Source organism: Myotis daubentonii, chromosome 9 (assembly GCF_963259705.1).
Source record: "Myotis daubentonii chromosome 9, mMyoDau2.1, whole genome shotgun sequence".
In the NCBI taxonomy this organism is placed as follows: domain Eukaryota; kingdom Metazoa; phylum Chordata; class Mammalia; order Chiroptera; family Vespertilionidae; genus Myotis; species Myotis daubentonii.
In genome coordinates this window covers 47,167,159-47,188,924 of record NC_081848.1, presented here as the reverse complement: position 1 = coordinate 47,188,924, position 21,766 = coordinate 47,167,159, and the positions used below count along the sequence as shown (strand labels likewise).

Genomic DNA, 21,766 nt, shown 5'->3' with positions numbered 1-21,766 from the left:
TCAGTGAGCACCAAAGCCCCACTGAAGCAAGTCCTGCCCCATAAGGGTTTCTACTACACAAAAGTTCTTCCGCTATAGACACAGCAGGTCCTCGCAGTCAATTGGCCTAGAGGTCATTTCCTCCCAGGGATACCAATAGCAATCATGGCTTAACTACAACAAGACTGTGCACCCAGCCCACAAAGGGGTACACCAAGAGTGTCCACCTCAGGTGATTAGGGAGGCTGAGCCACTGGGCCCAATAGGACACCTACCACACGAAGCTGCTCTATCAACACAGGGAAGCAGCCAAAATGCGGACACAAAGAAACAGGTCACAAATGAAAGGAACGGAGGAAAGCAAACTACTGGATATAGAGTTCAAAACCACAGTTATAAGGTTACTCAAGAATCTTCTACGAACCTCTGAGGAACTTAGTGAGACCTTAAAGGATCTTAATGAGAATGCCAAAAAAATGGAAAAGGACCAGTCAGAAATTAAGCATACACTGTCTGAAATAAAGAATAATTTACAGAGATCCAACAGCAGACTAGAGAATCCCAAGAATCAAGTGAAAGATTTGAAATATGAGGAGGCAAAAAAACCCAAAACAAAAACAAAAACATCCTGAAAAGCAAAAAGAAAAAAGAATCCAAAAATATGAAGATAGTGTAAAGAGCCTCTGGGACAACTTCAAACGTACCAACATCCGAATTATGGGGGTGCCAGAAGAAGAGAGAGAGCAAGATATTGAAAGCCTATTAGAAGAAATAATGACAGAAAACTTCCCCTACTTGATGAAAGAAGTAGACTTACAAGTCCAGAAAGCAAAGAGAACCCCAAATAAGAGGAATCCAAAGAGGACCACACCAAGACACATCATAATTAAAATGCCAAGGGCAAAAGACAAAGAGAGAATCTTAAAAGCAGCAAGAGAAAAACAGTTAGTTACCTACAAGGGAGTACCCATATGACTGTCAGCTGATTTCTCAACAGAAACCATGCAGGCCAGAAGGGAGTGGCAAGAAATATTCAAAGAGATGAATATCAAGAACCTACAACCAAGATTACTCTACCCAGCAAAGCTATCATGTAGAATTGATGGTCAGATAAAGAGCTTCACAGACAAGAAAAAGCTAAAGGAGTTCATCACCACCAAACCAGGATTATATGAAATGCTGAAGGGTATTCTTTAAGAAGAGGAAGAATAAGAAAAAGGTAAAGATACAAATTATGAACAAAGTGACAACAAATACATATCTATCAACAAGTGAGTCTAAAAATTAAGTCAATAAAAAAATCTGATGAACAGAATAAACTGGTGAATATAATAGAAGCAGGGGCATAGAAAAGGAATGGACTGACAATTCTCAGGGGGAAGGGGGTGTGAGGGGTGCGGGAAGAGATTGGACAAAAATCTTACACCTACAGATGAGGACAGTGGCGGGAGGTAAGGGCATGGGGTGGGGTGGGAACTAGTTGGAGGTGAGCTATGGGGGTAAAAAAAAAAAAGAGGAACATCTGTAATAATCTGAACAATAAAGATTTATTTAAAAAAAAGAAAATATACTATTTAAAATAACAAAAAAATATCTAGCAACAAATCTCACAAGAGACATGCAAGATCCTCCTGTAGAAAAAAATTATAAGCCTCAAATGATAAACTTTAAAGAACTAAATAAATGGAGAAATGTACAATGGTCACAAGTAGGAAGACTCAATGTCGAAAAAGATACAAAACTTCCCTAAGTGAATCTATAGACTTCATACAAGTCCAAACAAATACAAGAAAAATTTTTGTTTAACTTGACAGCTAAATTCTAAAATTTATGAGAAAAGTCAAGTATCAGTCAAGGCCTAGATCAATTCTTAGAATTTTTTTTTTTTTTAAGCTGAAGAAACAAGAATTTTGAGGCCTTTAGCCCTTTTGGATTTCCTCCTGGATAAATAAGTTAACATTCTTCAGAAATTCTATGGAAATCAAGACTTCTCCAGAAATAGACAGGGAACTCTTAGTCCCAGGAGAGTGCTAAGCACATGACAGTGATCTTGGGGCAGAACATTCTGTGGGCTGCCATTCTATATTCCTATCCCATGGGAAACTGCCCTTGAAGATGTTCCCACCAGGAATCAACCTTACCCACATTTTTAGCACTCAGTGTTGCTCTTTCCACAAAGTCTCTGGAAGCAACTTAAAGCAGATCCCTGTTGAGCTTTTTTGTTGTTTTTGTTAAACCTCACCTTCCCATTGATTTTTAGACAGAGTGGAAGGGAGGGGGAGAGACACACTGAGAAAGAAACATCAATGTGAGAGAGACACATAGATTGGTTGCCTTCCACACGAGCCCCAACCAGGGCCAGGGACTGAGCCTGCAACTGAGGTATGCCGGAATCAAATCTGGGCTCTTTCAGTCTGCAGGCTGACACTCTATCCACTGAGCCAAACTGGCTAGGACCCTGTTGAGCCTTTTAATAACCATTCCAGCTATTTTATGGAATTCATTTGTCAAAAAATATAAATTGATGTCACACTAGATGGTATGACCAACTTCCTTCTACCAGGGCTCATCACTGTTGGCAGACAGTATCTCAGCTTATATCCAAGGGGACTTGGCAAATACTCCAATGAGAGGGTCCATTCTTGCATCATTCAAGGCAGCATAAGCAGCCTGGCCATCTTGTTTCTTTAGAGCCTCTCTTGCTGCCTACTAATGCGGGAATAAGTATAATCCTCACTTCCCCGTGCATTGAGTTTTTGGTTTACCAATATCACACTTTTCAAGGTTGAAGAGATCTCCCAAATCACTTTAGTTTCATCCCCTGATGCTCTCTGCACCTTCTCCAGCTCCTCCTTTTCTTTCCTGTCATTATGATAAAGGCCAGCAAACCCCCATGCTACACTTCACTCATCTGAGCAGCGGGACAAAGTTGCCACGGGTACCTCCCTGGTGGCATGGAGAAGGTGCCCAAGTGTGGGTGAGTCCCCAGTTCACAAACATGGCTGAGGATGAGAAAGTACTAGTGTGGTTATTTGGTCATCGGGCAGAGAATGTGTGTTCTCTTCCTGAGCAGAGGGACAGCCTCTCACTAGATGGGCTCCAAACTCAAGCTGGATCATGGTCTGAGCTGAGTAAGGATTGGGAGTTTGGTGTCTTTGGATGGCAAGGCAGAGACAGAGAAAGAGAAAGGAAGATGGAAAGAGGAGAGAGAGAGAGAGAGAGAGAGAGAGAGAGAGAGAGAGAGAGAGAGAGGAAGAAGAAGAGACAGAGACAGAGGAAGAGAAAGGCCTTAGAAGGGCCATATTCCAGAAGACAAGCTAATAGTTACCTGAGGAGAAAAGGTGAAAGAAACAAGTGGCATTAAAATATCAGAGTTACCTAGGAAAGTCCAATTTTCCTTTCTATTTGAGGAGCGTCAATGCACCTCTGCAGAATAATGAAAAGGAGGTAAATTGAGTAAAAATATCACCACGCAATCTCGTGTTGAAATGTATGCATGGATTTAAGGCCTCCCTCCAGGCTCTTCTGCCCTCTCTCTCCGAGCTCTAAGCTGGATTTGACCTTCTATAGATTGGCACTGCCAATGTCTGCAGACCTTTGCAGGCTTCTCTTCTTGTAGCTAGCTATGACTCAGTATTTGAAAATGTGATGCCAACTCTTCTCAACCATTCTCACGTCTGGGGTTAAAGGTGAAGATCTCATGAGGAATGCCTCTGAACTGAGCTGACCTGAGAACATGGGTAAGGACTTGGGCTCTTTGCTGCAGATTACGGTCAATAGGATGCCAGGATCCACTTAGCACAAACAACCTAAGAAAGCTCTAAAGAAAATGTGGTAAGGAGAGCACATAATATCTACTGTCTATTAGAGAATTGCTGAGAATTAGAAAGTAGAAAAGAGCGAAGGTTATTCTTGTATATTGTTTTCATCAATAATTCTTGGAAATTTCAGAGTGAATATTGTGAAAGCCCTGTTTCTAGAAAGACATGAGGAGGTTCTGAAGCCATAGTTCTATGTATATTGACATGAATTTCATACTTTGCCCCCCCCCCAAATAAAATAAGGTATAAGTCATTTAATCGCATGCTGACCAAGAAACACCTCCACAACTCCCCCCAAAAGAAGAAATGCTGGACTTACGTTGGTGACATATTCGATGTCCTTCCAAAGGATGCACTCCCTGGGGAAATCAGCCAAGTCTAAGAAGTGGTCTACCACCACCTGGCCGATTAAGTCGTGGCGGGAGAACCTGTCAAAGTCATACACAGAGAAGTGCAGTTTCCGGGCCTCGAGGTCGTTGTAGGGAACCGGAAACAGAAACACTTCGTCAAACACAGGGTTCAGGGTCTTCCTGTGAACTTTGGTCTGGTGTTTTGTTTTCCGATCCGGAAGCAAATAGATCTTGACGTAAGGATCTGAGGTCCCAGAAAAGTCCTTGGCGGGCAAATTGACGGCTTTGTGAATCTTCACTATGAGCTGCTCTAGGTCACAGTCATATTTTAAAATAAAGTTCAGTTTCCCACAGGCTTTGCTGTTACTCCTTCTCCCATCATCGCTGTCCAGTGACCTCTGCTTGTATAACTCCGGTTTAATGCGGCCGATCCCGGCCAGCTGTTCTTGTTTTTGCAGTTGCTGGATATTGAAGTCCGGGTTCGACAGGTTGAGTTGTCCTCGGATTGAATTATGCCTTCAGTGAGGAGCAAGAGAGGACAAAGTTATAGCCTCATTAGCTACAGGTCTTTCAGAAACATGTGCCTGGGATTTAGGTAGACTGTTACTCACAGTTAAAAAACTTAGATCTGTGGGCCCTTTTATTTTTTTGGGGGGGGGGGGGGGGGCTAAATTCAATATGCTCATTAATGTGAGTAAGCTTCTCCCCAAGGCTTGAAACCCAAAATTGAGGGCTGGTGTCAGGAAATGAAATGATTACCTGTGACCTTGGAGCTTTAAAGGTTTAATGCACTTTCTCAACTGATAAACCATTAAGAAAGCTTATCTGGCCGGTGGGATGTAAAGATTTGTTCACACTGGTTTAAAAATAAAGTTATTCGCTTTTATATACAATGTCATCCTGAAACTGAAATAACTGTCTGTCTTCTTAAGAAGAATGATTCTGTCTCTAAATTGCACAGACTTTCCTATCACTGGCTTACCGCTTTCTAAGGCTGTATATTCTTACTGCTTCAAATCAGATCATTTCCTCACAAGAACACAAGTTTTGCTTGTGTGAGGGTGGATGTATGGGACAGGACGTGTCTGCTTGCAGTGGACCGCATCAGCTCTGACAGGAGCGAGTGACAGCTCTGTGAGTGTTCGCAACGCCACATGGGTAACTGCTGAGCAGCAGGAAGAGTTTATTTCTGTAATAAACACTATGGGCATCAAAGGGAAGAGAAGCTGCTAAAAATGTATACAAGAATTCAGTCAGGGAAGATTGGATACCGACACTTGCAAATCAAATATTTGCTAACAGAATCGACTCTTCACCCAGTACTAGTAAGCTTATTGGTTTGGACTAGAAGCTTCCCAGAAATTCTCTTTGAAACATGCATCATCGTGTGGGTCTTGGTAAACGGAAAGAAGCAGTCATTACATACAAGATTTTTCTTAAGGCCATTTTTGTTTGTTTTTAGCTCAGATTTCAGAGGCATGATACTGTATTTTCTGTAGTCTCTCAATAATCTTAATTAAAATAGCCTCTCGCCACCAGGTCAAAAGCACAGCTGGCCGTCTTGGATGGATTGGTAAATATATAGTTGGAGAGGCAGAATAAACATTTGAGTTGATCTTGTTTTCCTTTCTGAAGGCTACTTTATAAAATAAAGATGTGAAAGTGGGATAAATAGCCACCGAGACATGGTTAAAACTATTCTCCCTTGTCATTCAGATGTTGCTACGCTGAAAATTCCTCTTTGTCCTAAAATACACTCCTAGTCACTGAGCTAGTATAACAAGAACATAATCACAGAGCTGCCATTTGCACCTGTCACAGCCAACACAGTCCCCCACAAGCAGACACATACCCCAGGCATGGGCATTGCCACGTGAGTAAAAACTGTGTGGTCTGAAAGTTTCTGCTGTGAGATTTTAATTTCTTGCAGAGAAATCCAGAACCTTAAGTTTCCTCTGTATCTCTTATCTCTGATTTTTCAGGGGTAGGGAGAGAGATGGCAGATGCTCTTAAGCACCTAAATTGCCTCTCTGTGCAAGTATAGCCAAGTCACTCCCTTGTGGAGATGCTAACCTCTGGAGTGCTAGAACAGAGCTTTAGTCTTGCTCTGCTGGGATCTCTGGGCAGAAATGACTGGCAGGGAGCAGCGAGTACCCCGCCCTATGCAGAGGCCTTAAGGGGCTGGTACCAGCTCTGGCTTCCTCTGCTATTGCTTTTTCCCTCCAGGCTGGCTTCACACAAGGGCCACATTGGGGTCTGGAGTCAGTTCACATCTATGATGGCCATTCTGGGAACTCCCAGTGACGCTGTTTAAATACTAAAAGTGCTCCATCTAGAGTATTCTAGACTCACGGGATACGTCTTCTCTGCACCAGCGTCTGTGATGGGACGCTGGTCCTGAGTCCACGCCAGCCCCAGACTCTGCTGTCACTTCTCCCCCGAGGTGCTCTGAGCAGGCTCTCTGTGCATCGCAACTTACCTTCGATGTTTTGGAAAGACTGGCTTCAGATTCATCACAGGAACATTTTGTCTTAACCCTTATCTGCAGGACGAAGCCAGCCATGTACATTTACATTTTAATTTAAACCTACATGAATTTGGCTGCTTAGCAATGGAACATACTCTGTTTTCCTCATGCATTTTCTTAAGACATGAAATCTGAAGAGAAGTAAGTCCTACGTGTTCCGCTGTTCCCGGCCAGGGGGTAGACGGAGTGCATTGGGGAGGGCGTTAGGGAGAGATCTGTATTTCAAAGACCAAAACATCCCCTCAGAAAGCAATTAGGATGCCTCCATTCCAAATTCCAACACAGCTGAAGATTTCTTTTAAAAACTGAGTGCAGGTATGAATACTATTATCCACACAAATGTTATATATGAGTTTCATTCCCAAACTCCCCCCGCCCCCATTCAGAATCACACTTACTTTGGGGAAAACAGTGGAACCCACTGTAAGGCAGTGGCTTAAAGCAGAGAGCAGGGACTGTAACAGGCCAGGACAGTTCTCACTCCCTGGGGCTCTCTTTCAGTGGCTTTCAATTTCCTTTCAGGAGAGAGTCAGCGATTCCCGGAGTTGGAGGCATGGGCTAGAGATGCTCAGGGCAGCCAGAGAACCAAGGTAACTCATCACCTCCCTGCATACTCTCTGCAGCTCTCTGGACTGAGAAATGAGAAAGTAGAGCAGGGAGCCTGCCCTAGGGACATGGAGGAGAAGGGAGGTAGAGGAAATGGAAAATCAATATTCCATGGCTCTCCTGGGCTATTCAAATGGAGTTGGGAGGATAAGCAAGTCAACAGCAAGACAGAGGAAAGATTCAGAACAGAGTGTTGTGGCCTGGCTCTAGGCACCCAGATGAGGAATTCTGAAATGGTCAGTGGAGGTGGTACTTGAGTGCACTAAACTAGAAGCCTTGCCCCGCCCACCAAGGCTCTAGGATTTGAACACTGCTGAGTGACACTGAGAGTGTGATATGGAGGGATCCAAGGCAGGCATCCACTGAGCAGGGCTGGGGAGTCCAGTATTTTGGTGTTCTCAGGGCTTAATGTATGCAATGAATGGAAGGAGAGGAGGTGAGCCCCAAGAATGGATGTGATAAGGAATGCTATACCTACATTACACCCTAACGCTGTCTTAGAAAGCTGGCCCTGGAGTTGAAACTCTCAGCGTGGTCCACCTCCCATTAGAGGCCAGTTTCCTGTCTGAAAGAGGCCAGGATGAGAACTTCCTGGACGTGGCTGTCCCAGACCCGAGCTGGAAGACTCATGGTTGGGCCTGAAGAAAGCCTAATTTCAAAGATGACTAACAAAATCTATGAAGCAGACGTCCCCTAACAAACTCAAAAACATGCTTCCATGCCTGAAGGGATCTGAGCCTGTGGTTCAGTTGCAGCTAAAGGTCAGGAGCCACAGATGCCCAGATGCAAGTGGCTTCCCTCAGATTCAAATGAACCATGTCCAGCGTCCCACGTTGAGATCCCCAAAGTCTCAGTCCCAGAGCCATCACCCAAAGGCCAACTTCCTCCACTGGATCTTAAGAAAGAGAACATTACTGTGATTCAACAAATTTGGATGTGCAAAGCAAGGTGTCAGGTAGGGTAGGAGCGAGAGAGAGGCAAACCTCTTCAATGCCTTCAAGGAAATGACGCCCAGGCGGGTGATGAGATAGTCATACACTAACTATAAATCAGGGCAGAGAGGGATTAAAAACCCCATGACTGGAGGTTAGAGAGCCACAGAAGCAGACAGAGGGGGGGAAAATGCCCCTGGCTTGGGAAACTGTCATGGAGGAGATGGAACTTGAGCTGAGCCTGCCTACTTAACTTGGCCTCATCCTTATCAGCCTTCAAGCTGACACTCTAGACCTCAACAGGGAAATTAACTGTGTTTTCCTCTTGGTCCCCAGCTCTGCAGCAAGATGAGGTCTCCAGCTCCTCTGCCCCAGCAGCTTTCTCCTAACATCTGGCACTCGGACCACCAGCATCCCTCCCATCGCTGGATTTCCCCTGTGCAGCCACAGACAAGGGTACACTCTTCTATCCTCCCGCCTCTCAGGGCCCCCATCTCAGAGGTGATACTTGGTCGATCTCTTCCCTAGTTCTGGGGCACCCATGCTGACAAGGCTTCAGGGTCCAAGGAGAGGGAAGAGAGAAGCAAACTGTTATTTCAGAACCATCATGGGGTTTTTTTTACTAAGTTCAAGTCAAGACAGGGAGGTTTGGAAACAGTGGAGACAGGACTCTGTTTCCCTTCTTGAAACTCCCCTGGTGATGGGGAGGAGAGAGTTGGGTTGTCCTGATCCACAGGCAGACACCGAGGGAAGGGAGTGGCAGACAGGACAGACGCAGTGACCTGATTACAGGGCAGGATGGGGAATCTGAGGCTTTCCTGTAATGGGATTCACAGGCTTCTAGCGCGAGTGAGATAATGATGATGGAGGCATCAGGCCTTGGCCAGTGGAGGTGTGTGGTCAGGTATAGTCAGATACACTAAAGCATAACCAGCTTCTTCCCACTTCCTCCCAAGCAAAACAGGTTTAAAACCTTGGTGTCACCTTCCAATATTGGACCCCCCAAGACTAAGATGAGCCTATGTCCCCCATTCCTGAGATTAGCCTTAATATGTCCCCCATTAGTCTGCAGGCTTTTGAGGCCAGAGCTATATCTTTTTTTCTCTTTATTATTAGCATATAATGTAGAACTTTGCACATAGCAGATGCTTAATGCATGCCTCTAAAGTAAATATAGGAATGCCACAGACATAACAGTTTCCTATAATTAAATCCCAGTATAGAAAATACACATTTACATCTAGTTGAGAGAAGTCTACGTAACTTCCACTTTTGAAGATGTCAGTATATTAGAATCTGAAGAAATAACTAAAAGAGTAATTCAAAAAATTGTTTTAAATGTTTCTATCTAAACAATGCTCTCAACACAAAACAGTCTAGCTTAATAGAATTGTGCTACTCACAGAGTAATTACAACATTTCATCCTAGTGGCACCACGTACGTAGCAAGTAATAGGATGATTTAAATTTAAAGTATGATGACTATCTTCTTTCAGTTTGGTCAGTGTATTCGGTGACTGTAGGAATTGCTTAGTTCAGAGATAAGGCCGGGAGTCTGAATGTAAGGCTCTTAATGAATGTGAGACTTGGTACACCAGCCTCATACCATTCTGGCCCCTACTCAGTTTATACTTTTGGCTCTTTGCCAGTCCTGTCAGCAGAACACAGAGAAGTGGCCTGATATTGATGAATGTGTTGTCAGTCATTCACGAAAAAGTTTGCTACGTGCCAGAGGCCACACCTGGGGTGACATATTTAAGGAGAAACAAGGTAGGTGGGCCCATCTTTGAGCTCACAGAACTCATAGTCTAGAGGGAATGTAGGCAATAAACAATCATTTCGTTTACAATGGAGCTCAATCCTGTGAAGAAGTGAAAGCAAGGCAATGTGTGAGAGAATGAAGAGTGGGAGGAGTGGAGGAAAGAACACATGCTTCAGACAGGGTGATCAGGGAGGCCTTTCTGAGGAGGTGACATTTTAGGTGGGAATGAAGGCTGCAAAGGAGCCAGGCATGGAAAATTAAAAGGAAAAGCATTTCAGGCTGAGGGAACAGCCTGTGTGAAGGCCTGAAGGCAGGAAAGGGCTGGAGACACTGAGGTTGCTAAGAGAGAAGCTAGAGTGTGCTGAGCTTTTTCACGCAAGCCTCCTACTGAGTCCACGTTGACAGTGCCCCCTGGGCTGTGCCACGTGGTGGCCTGGCCGAGAGGTGAGGCTGACAGCAGATAGAAGCGGCACACAGAGCCTCCACAGATCTGATAAGGAGTCTGTGGTGTGGCAACTGAAGTTTTTTATAAAACTCCAGAAAGTGGTGCCCTAGGATGAAACATAATCACCCTGTGAGCAGCACAATTCTATTCGGCTAGACTGTTTTGCATTGGGAGCATCAGTTAGACAGACACATTTAAAAGAACCGCTTTTGAAGTACTCATTTAGTGCTTGCTTCAGATTTTCATAAATTGACAGCTTCAAAAATGGACCTCAGACCTCTCTCAACCACCATGAGAACCTGAAACTAGATGTAAATGTGTATTTGCTCTGCTGGGGTTTAATCATCAGAAATGATTATGTCCATGGCATCCTTATGTGTACTCTAGAAACACACATCATAGACGACAGAGAAAACTTGAGAAGGCTTGAAAAACAGATTGGACCTGCACCGTGGGACGTAAGTCAGAGACGGGAGTAGATGGCCTGCCAAGGTTCCTTCTGTTTGGAGGATCCAGGGTTTTCATATATTTGGAATACAGACCTGTAAAATGTCCTGGGAATTCTGGGGGGTGAGGGGAACCCCACCCACATTCCCGGACATTAGAGAGATTTCATTATACAAGAGAGATTTCACCTAAATTAAAAAGAATTAAGAAGAATTTTGGTGGTTTCTAATAGTAATGGTGCTAACTAGAAAGAGAATGCTAAGGTGTTTGATATTGGAAGAACAAGAGAAAGTCACCTTGACCAGAAATATTCTTAGAAGATGAAACAAAGCTTATCACCAGAACATTCCAAAAGGCATTGGTGGAAGCACATATGTGCAAGCTGAAGAGGCCAGGTGTGTGTTGTGTGTATGTTGTGTGTGTGTGTGGTGTGCGCGCGCATGCGTGTGTGTGTTGTGTGTGCGTGCATGTGTGTGTGTGTGTGTGTGTTGTGTGCGTGTGTGTGTGTTGTGTGCGTGTGGCGGCAGGAGGGAGGGGAGTGTCTGATGGAAATGCTGTGACAGAAGCCATGCCAACTGCAATGCCCTTAACCGCCAGTCTAGGCCAAGGAGGTGTCCTGGGAATTTTGGGACAAGTGGTAACAGCTGCAGGAAGGAAGCAGTAAGACAGGAAGTGCCGCAGTGAGAAGGTAAAGAACACAGGAGAAAGAGGGAGAAGAAACAGTAACCAGCAGAGCAGACTACTTAGTGTCATCTCAGCAAAGAGTACCCCAAATAGGGTATCAAAAATGTGACTTAAAAAAGGTGTTAAAAATGTTTTGGAGCATGAAGGACATTTTACTAATTTCCCCCATTTTGTCACTGTGTATGTTTATAATATAACATAATCCCTAGAGAATTACAAGACCATACACCATTCTTACAGTAATACCATCAGCAAAGATGTGTGTTTTCAGACAAAACTCATAAAAGGAGTTCAGTGGTAATTTAGGTAAGTATTTTAAATGCATAATGATGCACATTATCAGTATTAGGTCATATGCAGATGGAAAGAGTTTAGTTTTCTGATAGTAGTTCAGATAGAACTAAGCTTGTTTTGGCCGTCAGAAAAGGTAATTATTTAATTGCATGACTCCAAAACAAATATCAATCTAAATGCAGTAAAATATATTTTACAGGAATAATTCCGTCTCTCTTCTATTTTTACTTATTTTTTCCCTTCTAGCTAATGTCTACAAATCAGTGGTGAAGGTATCTATAGTTTTTATTTTTAAATACAATCTCTTTTTGATATGCAGAGCCCTTACACACTTTTCTAGAATAAATACTGTGGTAATCAGAGTGATGTGTTGCTATCAATTCATCAGAATGATGGCAGAGTCCTCAGATTTACAATCTAATAAAAACCCAGCACATCACCCTGTGTTGAGGGGACCCAGATCAGAACAATTAACATGCAGAGTAAAACCAAACAGGAGACAGTTTCAATGGGAACCCCCTCTGACAGGCCCCAGTTATTGGAATACTGAGATTTTGTTATGAGTCTATACTGCTGTGTGAGCCCCACAGCACCATCGAGGAGCTCCAGTTATACTTAAGTGTTAAAGCTGAAGAGAAATCCTCGCAATAGAATCCGAGGATTTCTTCTAAACCAAAAGGCAAACAACCACCCCTTTCCTCGCAGAGGAGCAGCTTAGGTTTAGCTCTTTGACTCAGAATTGGAAATGATGCTAAAGTGGGTTTCTGAAAAAATTAAATTACAAACTGTCATATTCCATCCTACTTAATGTGAATGAGCAGAGCTTCCAGGATATACTCGATTAACATTTAAAAGGGTAAAATCTTATTGCTGTTTCTAGAGAACAAATAAAAAAGGTTTTTTTTAAAATCCCCCCAAATTGTGCTCCGACTTTCTAAATAACAGCACACGCTTTTCAGCTCTGGCTATTGCTCAAGCAAATATTCTCATTTTTAAAAAAGCTGCTTCCCAAGTCTCTTTTCCTATAGTCTCTTATTGAAAGTGAATTTTTATGTCCAAAGATTCAGAATTGGCTGTTTGACCTCAAAGCCACCTTTATGCAACATCTGAGTCTTGGGAGAGGCCCGCCTCCAGGATAATGATGCTGTGAACAGCAGCCCTGAGAGCAGACGGGCGGGCAGGGCAGCTCATGTTTTGGAGTAGTTACAGGTAGAGGCCTGGAAAAGCACAGGATGTCCACGCTGTTGTTTCATTCTTAAAACCACCCATACATCTGCTGTCACTCTTTCTTACAGAAGAGGAAATGGAAACCGGAGATTAAGGTGTCCAGTATCACATGTCTAAGTAAAGCCAGTTCCCTGGGCCCCAGACGCTTGCTGTTATGACTGCATTATACTATTCCTCCACTGCCAAAGGGCACAGAGTGTCCAGCCACACAGAGAGGGGCCCTAGGCCTGGGCACTCCGCAGGCCTTGCAGAGGCTGGAGATGGACCAAGACCTCTGGCCAGTCTGGAGTGCAGAGAGCCGGTGCATGCCAGCTAGGCTAGGTCCGAGGCAAGGGAAGAAACACCCTGGCACTGGGAGTGGTAAACACTCAGGCTCTGATGGTGATTGAACCCGGTTCAAACCCTGACCTAGGTGCCTACCAATATATAACTTTGTTACTTCATCTGCTTGAATTAAGTTTCTTCTGTAAAATGAAAACGATAATAGGATCTATTTCACACAAAGTTGTGAGCCATAATGCAATAGTGCGGATGAAGTTCTTAGATGGTACCTGACAGGGTAAGTCTTGGTCACGCTAACTAAATGTTATTGTGGACCAAGCAGAGACGGCGCGGAGCTCAGGAACCTCAGTGCAATACACTGAGCAGCACCGAGTTCCCGTATTCACGTCTGTGACAGCGAATGGACATGTGAAAGGTCACAGGCTCCTTGGTGACCCAATGTCACTGCTGCCAAGAGAGGGGAAGGGGTGGATGGTCCCTGCTTTGCATTTAGAAAGGAAGGAGGCGTTACTGACCGAGTCGACGAGGTTGGCTCTGTGACTTGGCGCTTCACGCGGACGCCGTGGGCACAGTTCTCCTGGGCCCCCGTCTGGGTGGAGAGGGGAATGTCCGGGGAGGTGTGGCTGATCTTCATGGAGGAGGGGCTGGGAGGGTCTAGGAAGCCCTCACTGTTCTCCTGCTCATTGATGTCTGTGTCCGTATAGTTAAGAGGCTCCTGGTTGTTGTCTTTGCTACCAGAGAACAGGCCTCGTTCTCGCCACGGAACCCAGCAGAGTTTCCAAGACACGAAGAGAGACACACCAAAGAGAGCGAGGCCACAGGCAGTGACCAGAAGGGTCAGAAGGCTCACCGAGATATCTGCAAAGAAGCAGAGATTAAAGGTCAGTATAATTGTCACCTGCCACCCTGCCATTGCACTGGGCAGGTCAAATGGCCCTGCCACCCATCCATCCCTCAGCAGCCAGCTGAGGAAGTAACATGGAGGCCGTGCTCAGAAACAAGAAACAGGTTGCTGTAGCAAGAGACAGGATATATCCAGGGGGCCTAGAAAGGCCCTGCAAGTCAACCATAACTGCATTACTATTTACACTTTCCCACGGCAACACAAATCATTGATACTAGATGAGCATGGCGTTTTCATTGTCCTTAAAAATTACTCTGTCATCTCAGAGGGGAAGGGGAGGGTGGACTGGATAAAAGACAGTGAAGAGAGTATCCAAAGAACATATGTACATAGCCTGTGGACACACAAAACAGAGTGGTGAAGGCCAGGGGAGGGGTGGCAGGGCTGGGTGGAGATGGGCAAACGGGGGAGGCGGAAAATGTAGGGCATCTGTAATAGTGTCAACAATAAAAAAACAAAAACAATTCCTCTGTCATCTCAGAGAGCTGTATAATATCACTTGTGAATTGTGTAAGTACGACTTTATAAAACAAAACAAAACAAAACAAAACAAAACAAAAAACTAGAGTGCTCTTTCCCTATTCTTGATATCAACTTTTAAGGGTCTCACCAAAATGAAGCTCAAGCCCTCTGAAGAAGCCTCAGGAATACCCACATCCCGGCGGTCAGGGTGCCCAGGACCAGGGACGGTGCTCCCCGTTTGGATTTCCCCGGTAGCAAACCTGAGACAAGTATTCAAGGGCAAGTGGTGTGCTGAGATGAAGATAACACAGCGAGGGGAGAAGGGCAGTGATCCAGGGAAGGAAGCCAGAAGTAAAGGCGGCTTTATCAAGCCAGTTACCACCATGGGGGACTGGAGGGTGAGCCTGCTGAGGAGGCTCCACACACTGGGAATCTCCCCGTGCCAGGGGCCAGGGACCAGGGACTTGGGCCATTTATAACATTGGCTCCCTTCAGTCACTGATTTGAGGGAAGTTCTCAGGGGGCATTTCCAACCTGCAGCATGGGTGGCAAAGTAAGCTGCAGTGGCCGGAAAAATCACACATTCAAATAACACAAAGGCTGGCCTTTGGAGGGCAGGGGGCATGTGCTCAGGTGGTGAGGGTGAGTGTGAGGGGATATGGCAGGGCAATAACAGCATCTGCCACGTAGACTGTGGCGCCATGGCCTCAGCTAGGGTCCATGACAGTGTGGAATCTAGTGGCTGAGCTTTTAACTCTCAGAACAAAGCCCAGCCCCCTCCATGCTTCCGCCCCACCTTCTAGTGGAGCCAAGGAGGCTGAGGTGTCAACCTGAGTCAGTCCTGGCACTGTAACCCCTTCCTTTAAAGGACACCCCTACTGCCCTTACTGTGCTACAAGCACTCTCCCTGGGTTATACCTTTACTGCCCATCGGTAATATTCATACTGTGTTAGCCAAAGTTTTCTCAATCATTATACATGCCAGGCACTGTGCTAGGCTTTGGAGATACAATAGTAAAGAAGAAAATTAGGAATTGATTATTTAATATTCACAAATTTTTTTAATTGATTTCAGAGAGGAAGGGAGAGAAGGAGAGAGATAGAAACATCAGAGATGATTCTCATTGATTGCCTGCCTCCTGCACATTCCCTACTGGGAATGGAGTCTGAAACCCAGGCATGTACCCTGATTGGGAACTGTGACCTCATAGTTCCTAGGTTGATGTTCAATCATTGAGCCACAGTGGCCGGGCAATATTCACGAATTTAACTACCCACAGCACATCAGCAATCCATGATCCATGACAGTCTGCTTAGGCATGCAAATGAACCCTTCCTGCAAACCACTGACCTCCTGAGTCAAGCTGACCTCCTGGCACCCATGTGCTTTTCAATATGACTCTGAAGGTACCTGATCATTGTTCTAAAGTGATGAAACCGTTTCTTCATGAAAAATTGCTCTTGACAGAGAGCCAGCTGCCAGGGCTGGTGATGGATATACTGTATCTCCTCTATGACTCCCAATCAATCTTTGCCCTAATAGCGAAACAACATCACATCTCTGTTTGAAAACTCTGGGGTTCCAACTTCAACATGGGTAATGAGCTCAAATCTTTGCTACTTTTCTGTTTTTCAGTCCCATGGGAATGAGATGAGCAACTTACGTAACAATGAAAAACAAGGATGGGTACCATCAATCCATCCGTGAACCAGTAACACTGAGGAATTTCTGTAATTGCTTTTACAGGAAAAGCCAATTAGTGCTGCATGCTGAACAAAGGCAAATGAAAACACAGGACACAGAGGGAAAAGCAAAAATTAAAAAACACAGATGCAGGCCCAGCCAGTGTGGCACAGTGGTTGAGCATCAACCTATGAACTAGGAGGTCATGGTTCGATTCCTGGTTGGACAGATGCCCAGGATTGTGGGCTCCATCCTCAGTATGGGATGTACAGGAGGCAGCCAATCAATGATTCTCACCCTTGATGTGTGTGTGTGTCTCTCTCTCTCCCTCCTCCCCTCCCTCTCCTTTCTCTCTAAAAAAACACAAGTAAACAAATAGACAAAAAAACTCAGATGCAGAGCAACAAGGGCAGGGATGAGAAATAGGTAGTCAGTGAGGCAACGTAAAGGGCACTAGAAGTCACCCACCATAGAGCCCAGACAGGTGGTAGGGGAGCATGGTTTGGCCACAGGCTCCCCCTGGCCTGCCAGCTCACACAGGAGTGAAAATGTGTTGGTGTAACTTCTATGATAGGTGGTAGTGGTGGAAGTACAGGAGGGAGGCCCCATCCCAGCTAATCAGGATGTCACAGCAATCAACCCCCACTCCCTCTAATCAAATCCGAACACAAAACAGGCTTCACACCCCAGTGAAATCCCATAATACAGTCTGTAATCCAAGTGGAAGTAGAACCCCTTCCTTAATAACTCCGGCACTGTCCTGATGCAGGCACCGACAGGAGACCCCCAGGATGGCTCGAGTTGGGGAACTCGGGAAGGCAGTAGGGTCAGCTGTACTATCATCCACCCAATATTCACTCTTCCCCACCACAGCACGCCTCCCTCCTAGGGAGGAGGATGAACCCCAAGGCCCCGATGTTGGTCTTGGCCCCCTGACTTGCTCTAGTCAGTGAAATATGAGTAGATATGGCCCATGCCACCTCAGACCTCATGTAAGGGCTGGTCTCCCAGCCTGGGTGCCATCATGGGATGGCTGGGGCAGAGGCGCAAAATCCAGAATGAGCAGGAAACTGAAACCTGACCCGCAGGCACGGCAGAGGCTGCAGCTGAGCAGCTGATGTTTTAAGTCACTAAGATTTTGAAGGTGTTTGTTACCATGGCAGGAAGCTGACGAGTATACATGACTCTATAATTTATTGTCCAGGGTTGGGACACTTTCAAGGGGGAAAAGAGGCGATATAAATAATCCTATGGGACAGAGACTTCACCCAGGACTGTCCAGGGAAAAGCAGGTCATCTGGTCACTCCGGATTTAAGAATCCCACCTGAACTCTGAACTCATCAGCTTGGTACAGCATGGCCCCTCAGGGTTCACATAGCATAGAAACCATGCTAAATAAATGAAAGCCTAGGCTCACCTTGGCTAGACATCACAGGGTCCTGATCCAGATCAAGAACAACTCCAGCTTGTTAGTTGACTCCCAGCTCATGCACCCAAAAAAGCAGCTTGCTCCCAAGTCCAGTCATGGGGGACCCATGAGAGCAGATAACTCGTCTGTCTACTCAGCATCTAAAAGAGCGCCTGACACATAGTAGGCACAGTAGGTAAAAGTTTGATGAAGCCCACTAGGAACCCTGTAGTTACCTCCTGTGTTTACCATGACTTGCAGTGTGGCTGGTAAACTCCAGGAGGCGCTAATCACATTCAGAGTTATAAATTTTTGTGTATAGAGTTGTTACAGAAAGTTTTTGGCAAATGGCAAGAGTGGCTTTTTCTTTTCTTTTCTATTATTTTTTAAATTTTTATTTTTATTGATTTCAGAGAGGAAGAGAGGAGAGAGGGAGACAGAAACATCAATGATGAGAGAGAATCATTGACCAGCTGCCTCCTGCATGCCCCCTATTGGGGATCAAGCCCTCAACGTGGGCATGTGGCCTGACTGGGAATCGAACTGTGACTTCATAAGTCAACGTTCAACCACTGAGCAGCACTGGTCGGGCTAGAGTTGCTTTTTCTTATTCACAGAAAGGTGCCACATGGGTTAGCAGTGGGCCAGGGAACACCTCCCAAGAGAAACCATGGTGACCTACATAGCTACGCCAACCACTAAGCGTGATCATCTGGACTTCTGTTTGCAAGCAGCTCAGGGGGCTCTCTACACAGTATGTCTGTACTTTTCTCTCATTTTTCAGACAGAAGTGCTGAGAAAATTGTTATGGAGTCACTAAGGCCATACATACTACCTACTTCAGACCTCACGACCTCAGGAAAGAAGGAGGAAGAATCCACTTAGAATCACAACATAGCTTTATTTAGAAGAACAGAAGTTATTTCTTCAGTAAGGTGGTAGGTACATGGCTATTCATTTTATTGTTGATCTTTAAACTACATGTATTCACTATGTATACTCTTTGGCTTTCATGGTATATTTCATAGTAAAAATTATAAAAATTAGTGACATTCAAAATTATTATTCTAAAGATAATTTTGCTAAAGAACAGGAATTTTTTTTCTAATTGGTCCTTTTGTCCAAAGCTCAAGAGAATAAGCAGATAGAGATGCAGGGCTAAAAGGAGACAAATGGTAACCCAAGTCTGATCCAGATTGGGGAGGTGCTGCTGCTCACGGGTGACTGTGCATGAAACTACCCAGAGATGCCACGGAGTGCATCCTCCCAGGGAAGATGTGGCATGGGTGCCCTGCAATTACCCTGATCATCAGAACCCTCTTCCACCAGCCACAGGACATAACGTACTGTTAGCCCCAGCCACAGGACATAACGTACTGTTAGCCCCAGCCACAGGACATAACGTACTGTTAGCCCCAGCCACAGGACGTAATGTATGGCAGTAGCATCACTGGACACCAGATACAACATATCGTGACACCTCTAACCTCTAACCCAGCAGACATACCAGCTGGACACGTACAATTCTAAGGGATCCCTGCACAGTAAGGACTTACTTTAAAATGGAAATATTATTGTCCAATGAGTGAAAAGCTTGAGCACCCATACACTGCGAATGGACAAGGGAAGGGCGGTTGCCCTGCTAAATTGCGAAGGGCCAGAGAGGACACATAAACTGACAACTGAAGTCAGGGGATACATGGGACAAATTAGCAACTTAAAAGAGACTAACCAAGCTGAGCCATCAGAATAAATGGCTCTTGACATATAACAAATTAATGCAAGAGGCAAGTTGATCCATCGACTCAGTGAGATGTTTAAAACAGGGGCTACGAGTGAGAAATATGGCTGCAGCAGTAACCACAGGCAGATACCCTGAGACCCCACCAGATCCAAGGCAAGGAGACTGTAATCCTAGAATTCCACAGCCACAATCACAGGAGGAAAGGAAAAGCATTTTCAGCCGTCAGTGACTCAGAAGACACGCTATTCATGCGCTCTCTCCTGCATAAAACCTAAGGAAATTCTCCAAACAGACAAATAAAAATGCATGTCAGAATAGAGAGCCCAAGAAGGAAAGAGCATACTACACGAGATATATTTACATTCTATGATCACAAGAATTAGTTATAAGCGAAGCAAACAGTAAAAATTACATAAAATCTAAATAATTTAGTTATGAGATTATGAAGTTTAATGTAACCTTTAGGGGAAAAAAAGACTTAAAAGAGCAAAGGAATGACTACCATACATTCACTTCCATTCCAACAATTTCAACATACATGGGAGAAGAAAGAAGGAAGGATGTAAAAGCAAATGAAATGAACTATATTATTAGCAACAGGAGATTACAGATACTTCAACTTGATGTTACTAAGTAAATATAGGTGCAAATATGTATATCAAAAATTTAAGGGAAATGTGATTCATAATGGAACATCTGCATATATATTTATATCCTGTCCTGAGGCCCATACCACTCAGTGATTCAAAATAAAATGTATAAATCCATAATCACAAAGAGAATAACACGGGTTCTCAAGTCCAGTGGCTATGTTGTGTAGATACATATAGAAAACATGCAAATGATATGATGTCTAGTTTTTGCTTCAAAATGTAGGTGAAACAAGGTTGACGATGGGCTAATAATTTTTGAAACTGAGTAATGAGTATGTGGAGTTTATTACATTATTTTCTCTATGTTGGACAGTTTCCTAATGAAAAATAAAAAGCAAAACATGTTTTAATCTTAGACAGTATTATTTAATAGGTCTGGGGTGAGGACCCTTAACCTCCATTTTAAACAAGCACGTCAGATTTCAGATCAATTTGCCGCAGGTGGTCTATAAATGACACTGTGTAAACTGGACCCAGGAAATATGTTTATACTGTGGTTCACAGCACAAGACGCTTTCCTAACCCTAAAACCCTTGTGTCTTGGGGGCCTAATAAAGGTCACCCTGGGAAATCCAGTTAAGACCATCACCCACGAAGAACGTGAGGATATCGCAGGGTGCCTTGTAGGGAAAGAGGTGATGTGATTCGATAGAGGAAACAGGCAAGAGCAGACAGCTCTCAGGAGATGTTAGGTGAACCAATGAGGAAACATTGTTATTGGGAGAAACCTTAGGGAGCTGATTCCCTCATCAGCCATCTCTGCCAGTGGCCACGAGGCCTCCATTTGAATACTTTATTTTCTGTATTTTTTTAAGCTTAATAAAATAAACATGGATTACTTTACAATTTAAAAAACATAAAATAATAATAATAATAATACATTTGTTGCATAAAAAATCACAGAGTTCTGGAGTTACCCTGTGAAGGGGAACTCAGTTCCGTACACACCTCAATAGTCCAGAGGGTGACTTCTGAATGGTGACCCTGAAGTATCTTGTATAAGAAACATGTAATATTTTTAGGCTAAAATGAGATGCTTTGGTGTTTAAAAGACTGAACTTGAATTGTCTGAGCAATGCAATCATGGGAAGACTTTGCTCTTTAATAACACTGTAGGCACCACAGCCCAGCAGTTCAGAACACTCTAGAATCACACAACATCTGTTGTGCAACCTAAGGTCTCCATATTTGGTTTCTTATAGCAACATTGGGATAATAATAGTATTTACCTCTTGGGGTTGTAGTGAGTACTTAGAAAGGTACTGGCACTCAATCGATGTAAGTTTTGGGGGGTTTTTTGTTTGTTTGTTTTGTTTTTTTCATGAGATGTCTCCGCATTCAGCCACTCCATATCCAGACTTATTTCTACTGCCACAAAGTGGTCATCTTGGTCTATAAATACTGAGGCCTCCTGAAGCTTTATGAAGTGAGCTGGCAACGAGCCAAATCAGGCATCTAATGAGCTGAATATTAAGGACAGGAGCAGGAGCTCCTATGGAGCACCTGGTATTTGCTAAAGACTAACCCAGGGATGCAAAGTAAATAAAACTAGAC

At 44.3% G+C, this 21,766-nt stretch overlaps 1 protein-coding gene across 2 annotated transcripts in view; it reads right to left on the bottom strand.

The window, feature by feature from the left end:
• The window catches only part of SYT9 (synaptotagmin 9), a 171,553-nt gene that overhangs the window by 107,064 nt on the left and 42,723 nt on the right, over window positions 1–21,766 (bottom strand). For both annotated transcript variants that reach the window (XM_059708778.1, XM_059708777.1), the window contains exons 2-3: window positions 13,872–14,214; window positions 4,120–4,666 (exon numbers count right to left, since the gene is read on the bottom strand). In XM_059708778.1, the coding sequence (XP_059564761.1) occupies window positions 4,120–4,666; window positions 13,872–14,214 (890 nt within the window). The remainder of the gene's footprint in view (window positions 1–4,119; window positions 4,667–13,871; window positions 14,215–21,766) is intronic.